At 50.0% G+C, this 5,783-nt stretch overlaps 1 protein-coding gene across 1 annotated transcript; it reads right to left on the reverse strand.

Moving 5' to 3' along the window:
* Nucleotides 1-3,479: 3,479 nt before the first annotated feature.
* On the reverse strand, nucleotides 3,480-5,492 carry RD3 (RD3 regulator of GUCY2D). Its single transcript, XM_055418789.2, has 2 exons — nucleotides 5,197-5,492; nucleotides 3,480-3,771 (listed from the first exon to the last, which is right to left on the reverse strand). The coding sequence occupies exons 1-2, from the start codon at nucleotides 5,490-5,492 to the stop codon at nucleotides 3,480-3,482; spliced, it is 588 nt and encodes a 195-aa protein (XP_055274764.1).
* Between the last annotated feature and the right edge of the window lie 291 nt (nucleotides 5,493-5,783).

Genomic DNA, 5,783 nt, shown 5'->3' on the forward strand with positions numbered 1-5,783 from the left:
AAAAAAACAAAAACCCTTGGACATTTTTAGAAACTTTAAAAAATAATCTTGCTATTTCTGCCTTGATTATGATAAAGTCATGATCTTTAGTCATTGTTTTTATTTTTAGACTAGGATCTTACTAAATATAATAAGGCTAACTTAATATAATACGTAATAATATTCATAAGGAAACAGATGCCAGTTTCTCTATTTAACAAATGATGCAAGGTGTTAAACTGATTTTAAATAACTGTCTAAAAATGATTTGTCATTTAGGTTGAATGAATTTTCAAATAATATATTGTGTTTTGTTAGAGAACCACATGAATATAAGACAGACTGACAATATTTAGCTATACAAGAATTTATTAAATAAATATACAAATAGTTCTTTATCCTGAAAAAAAAATGACAGACTGAACTTCACTATGTGTTGATGGCATCAAAAGATAGTTTTTTCATTACCTACTATTAAAATTCTTGAGATTTCCCTCGAGTTATTTTGACAAATTTTAGTGTTTTGTTTCTAAATGGCAAGAAAAGGGGATAAGGTTTACAGTTGCCATTTGCCTGAACGTCTCAAAAAATAAGATACATAAATGTGAAGATTATTTTCAACAAATGAAAAGTCAAATTACTTTCAACAAATTACTGTCATTATTATTTTTGATGTTATTTGATGTTATTAGAAAATCTTGGTTGCTCTGGAAGAACTTTAATCAGAAGAATAAAACAGGATCAGAGTCAAGAGCATCCTTAGGCTAATTTGCAGAATTGTTATAGTTTATGCGCCGTCATTAACTTACCACACACTAATACTCATGTTTCATAAGCACTCTTTTTAACCAACACTTTATTGTGGAATTAAATAAACACTATATGACTACTTGATTAGATCCTCATTCAAAGAAATAAACTGCAAAGATCATTGGTTGGGAAAAGCTAGGGAAATTTAATGTGGTTTGGGCATTAGATAATACTAAAGAATTACTGTTAATTTGGGGAGGAGTGATAGTATTCTACTGTAGTTACACAGGAAATTTTTCTTATTCCTTTGCAGTGCATCCTGAAGTATTCAGGGGTAAAATATGATGTCTAGGATTTATTTTTAAATACTTCACCAAAAAGTAGAAAAGGAAATATGGCAACATGTTATTAACTTTTAAACCTTGGCGATGGGCATATGGAAACTTCATACACGTTCCTCTCTACGTTTCTGCATCTGAAAATGTTCATAAGGCGAAACAAGTGAAAAACAGACAACTCAGCAAAAGAAAATGTTATCAGGAAGTGGCTCCCACACCCACCGACTCCCTCTAGTGGCCAATGGTGTTGAACTGAGTGCAAAGAAACTACCCAGTCTGGAGCAGACCAACCCATCTCCTCCAGATACCACACTCACAAGGAGATTTTCAAGCTATTTGGTTCTTTCACTTGTTGTCACTGGGTTTATAAAAGCAGAAATTTAGGTCTCATTACTCCATTTAATGACCTGAATCCAGAGGAGTAACTTATGGGTCTGAGTGCCACCAGCTGGGACTTCCTCCAGTAGGTGACTGGGGTCTGAAGCTGGTGGGGGTCAGTCTGTCTTGATTGAGGTGGGCAGGAAGGGTTTTCATGAGAGGTCAAAATCTGTTTATACCAGTTGTTGTTATGATTAAAGTACACACAAACAATAAAACGTAAGTGCAGAACTCCCATCAGACAACCCATACATGTCACCAAAAAAGTGAACACAGCTTCAGTCTACATTAAAAGTTTAGCAATTGAACAAATGTCTTTATGTCTTCAAATATGTAAGATATTTTAGGTGTGTGTGTTTATTTAAGTGATTCTCAACTTTCACCAATCGTGTTCATAAGTCAATTAACTCTTTCATTCTATTAGCATTGGATGAGAGGTTTTCCACCATCCTATAATTCTCTTGTTCAGATCTGAGTGAAAATATCCAAAATCAGATCATAAAAAGAACTTTTTTCCCACTAAGTTTGGTCAGGGAATACACAGATTTCCCCGCGCTGTTGAATTATCTCCTTCTGGCGTTTTATTTAGACCTGGGCTTCCCAGTTGGCACTAGTGGTAAAGAACCTGCCTGCCATTACAGGAGACATAAGAGACACAGGTTCAATCCCTGGGTCAGGCAGATCCCCTGCAGAAGTGCATGGCAACCCACTCCAGTATTCTTGCCTGGAGAATCCCTTGGTCAGAGGAGCCTGGCAGGCTGCAGTCCATAAGGTGGCAGAGAGTCAGACACGACTGCAGTGACTTAGTGCACACAATATTAAAACCCACTTGCATTTTCTGAGCACACACTGATAATTGGGGCCAGACATGTTCCCGCCCATCCCCCACCCACCCAACTTCAGCCCAGAGTGTGTGGGGAGGCTGCCTGGACTTCTACTTCTGCCACTGGATAATCACATGCCCATCACCAAGATCTAACTGGGTTAGAAATGGAAGGAGACTGAAGCCTGTGGGGAGGTTCTAGAATATTTCACCTGGGTACCTTGAGGTCAGTTACAAGTCTGGACATCACTTCTCTGAAGAAAGTCAAAGAGCAGGCACAACCAGGTAGAGAAGGGACCCTGGAGTCAAACACCTGACTTTCTGCAGCAGCAAGTCCAAAGGGCTTGAAGCTTAGCTTCCAGAAGTTTCTGCTGTGGACTGGCCCCTCCCACATGATGACACTGTGGGGTGGGGTAATAGCAACCCACCTCTGCTCCCAGCTACTTCAGACCCCCACACCAGTGCCAAGGTAAGAGATGGATCAGACCACAGGCAGGTGGAGGAGATCAGCCCTTGGGCTTGTCCCATTATAGTCCAGGACTCACAGATTCAGGGGCAGAGACACGTGTGTAAGGGAACAAGCTCACCGCCCAAGGGGATCAGGCTGCAGTTACCGGTGGCAGAATCCCGCCCCCTTCTGAGCCTGTTTCCTCACTCACTAGTTGAGGAGAGTGGACTGGAGGTCCCTTCCAGCTCTGCCCACCCACCAGGCTGGGACCCACCAGGTGTGGTGGGGTGCATGAGAGTCACCAGCAGAGAATGACCACCTGCCAACGGGTCGTCCCTCATCACTATGCAGGGAGTGGGGGTGATGGGACATCCTTAAGTTGGAGTGAGAACTCATGACTCTGCAAAAGGCAGGGCCACTCTTCCGTTCCAGACAGAGGCAGGAGACGGGGAAGGGGTGGTGGTCTGTCTGCCGAGACCCCAAATAATCTCTGCAGGACAGGGAAAGGGCTGATCCAGCCGACTTGCACAGGGGAGCAGGAGGCTCTGGGTGCAGCTCCAACCCCTGACTCTAGGCCTGGCGGTCAGTGGCAGAAGCCGGGTGGGGAGGGGGTCGCTCTGTCTTACAAGCACATCTTGGGATTGGTGGTCATTTTGGCCCTGCATCGGGGTCGGGGCAGAGTGGGGAGGTTCCAGGACTTGGGATAGTCCAGGTCTATCATACCCTCCCAGAGGGGGACCTGCCCAGGGCAGGGGAGGCAGGATCAGTCCTCCTTCTGTGCCCGGAACTCGGGCAAGCTCCAGGCCCGTGGCGGCGGCGTGTCCCGCTCCACGTCCTCGGAGATGGTATGGATGTCGCTGGCGAAGGGGGCGATGCGTGCACGGCTCCTGAAGGTGGCCAGGCTGCCTCGCGGGGCCCGCAGGCTCCACTGGCGCGTCAGCCGTTGTGCCTCCTCTTCCTTCTCCATCCTCTCCAGGACCTCCTGCAGCACGGAGCGGAAAAGCCGGGACACCTCCTGCACCTCCGGCTCCTGCTCCGCCACCAGCTGCCTGAACCTGGGTGCGGGGGGTTGGGGGAAGGTGCGGAAGACAAGGCAGGGCTGCAGTGGGTGCGGCGGCGCGCGACCCCAGGGGCGTCCCTGCGCGCCCCTCTCCACCCCCCACAGTGGGCAATTCCCAGCTTCTCCACTCGCCCACTTCTTCTGAATCAGAAATCCAACCCACCTCCTAACGCTCCAGCCCAACCTGAGGTCCAGTTCTGCCACTCCTGGCCTCCATGAGACTCAGCTTCCCCATCTGTAAACTGGGGTCACAGCTACTTTTTTTTGGTGAGATTAATGCGCTAACATAGGGAAAGATACTGGTAGCCGCTTCGGGTTATCGATGTAGTGAGGAGAGCCCCCCGGAGTTTTTCTGGCCTCACTGGCCAGTGTGATCCCCCTGAAATGTACATCCGGTGGTGCCACCGCCCTGTGATGGTCCTTCAGTAGCTCCCCGCCACCTCCTGGCTGAGGGTGCGAGCTGTTTGGTTCTGCTCATCAGTCTCCTGGCTACTTCCTGTCTGCGCTGCAGCCAGGAGTGCAATTCCCCAGGACCCCAGGTTCTCCGGGATTCCTGCGTGTGTTCCCAAGCTGTTTCCTCTGTCTCCAAGGTCTCTGGCTTGGAACTCCAGAAAGAACCACCGCTAACAAGTTCATATAATACCTGGTTTCCTGGTGTGACCCCGAAGAGAACACAAACTCTACATTTGCTAATGTTTTTTTTTTTTTCAGACCGTGGTTTCTATTGCAAATAAACGTGGGTTCTTTTCTGAAAAACAAACCCCCGAAAGCTCACGTGCCTCTGGGAGCTGCCTCCTGCCTCCCTCAGCCTCTAGCACTGACCTGGCAACCATGGCCTCTTTCTTCCTCCTGCCTTGCTCCTTCTAACGGATCCCTGGCTCATCCAGGCCCCGGGTTCCAGTTACGTGAGATTACTAGTCCCTGGGACTCCAGGCCGTGGGCTCCAGCCCCTGCTGCTGCCCCCGCACCTCTGGAGCCTGGGAGTGTCCCTGCCCGGTGCCTTGACGGGAGTTACCTGAGGATGTCTGGAGTTACCTGAGGATGGCGGGGTGTTACCTGAGTTACCTGAGTTTGTCTGGAGTTACCTGAGGATGGCGGGGAGTTACCTGAGGATGTCTGGAGTTGCTTGAGGATGGTGGTGGAGTTACCTGAGTTACCTGAGGATGTCTGGAGTTACCTGAGGGTGGTGGCAGTTACCCGAGGATGGCGGGGAGTTACCTGAGGATGTCTGGAGTTACCTGAGGATGGTTGGAGTTACCTGAGTTACCTGAGGATGGTGGGGATTACCTGAGGATGGCGGGGTGTTACCTGAATTACCTGAGGATGGCTGGGAGTTACCTGAGTTACCTGAGGATGGCTGGAGTTACCTGAGGTTGTCTGGAGTTACCTGAGTTACCTGAGGATGTCTGGAGTTAGTTACCTGAGGATGGCGGGCCCGCAGTAGGCCGGGTGGATCTTGGCGCAGACGTCCTCCAGCTGCAGCCTCTCGCCGGGGCTGAGGCCGTAGGTGGGCCGCGGCGCGCTGGCCAGCCAGCTGTAGTCCACGCGGGTGCAGACCTTCCTCTCCGCGTGGCTGCGCTCCCGCTGCTGCCGCTCGGCCTCGCGCATCTGCCCCTCCAGCTCCTCCATGAGCGTCTCCAGCACCATCTCAGCCGGGCTCCGCGGCGAGGGCCGCGGCGGCGCCTCGTTCCCCCGGAGCCACGGGAGCAGGGACATTCCCCCCGGGCCCTGCCGGGGCGGGGCAGGAGTGCGTCTTCCTCAGCCCCTCGGTCAGCCAAGGAGGGGAGAACGGGGCGAGCGGGGGAGAGCTGAGGCCCGAGTGAGCAGACCTCCCCTTCACAGCTGGGCGGCCTCGGGGAAGACGCTTCACCTCTCTGAGCAGTCGTTTCCAAGTCTGCAAGACAAAGTCGTGGTGTTGCCAGAAGCAGTTGTGAATGAACTTGGGAAGCTCCAAGCACCGCATAAAAGTAAGACAATCTCATGGCCATTTTAAAAGTCTCTGAAGCG

Source organism: Moschus berezovskii, chromosome 17 (genome assembly GCF_049115385.1).
Source record: "Moschus berezovskii isolate FMDL1 chromosome 17, NW_MosBer_1.0, whole genome shotgun sequence".
Classification (NCBI taxonomy): domain Eukaryota; kingdom Metazoa; phylum Chordata; class Mammalia; order Artiodactyla; family Moschidae; genus Moschus; species Moschus berezovskii.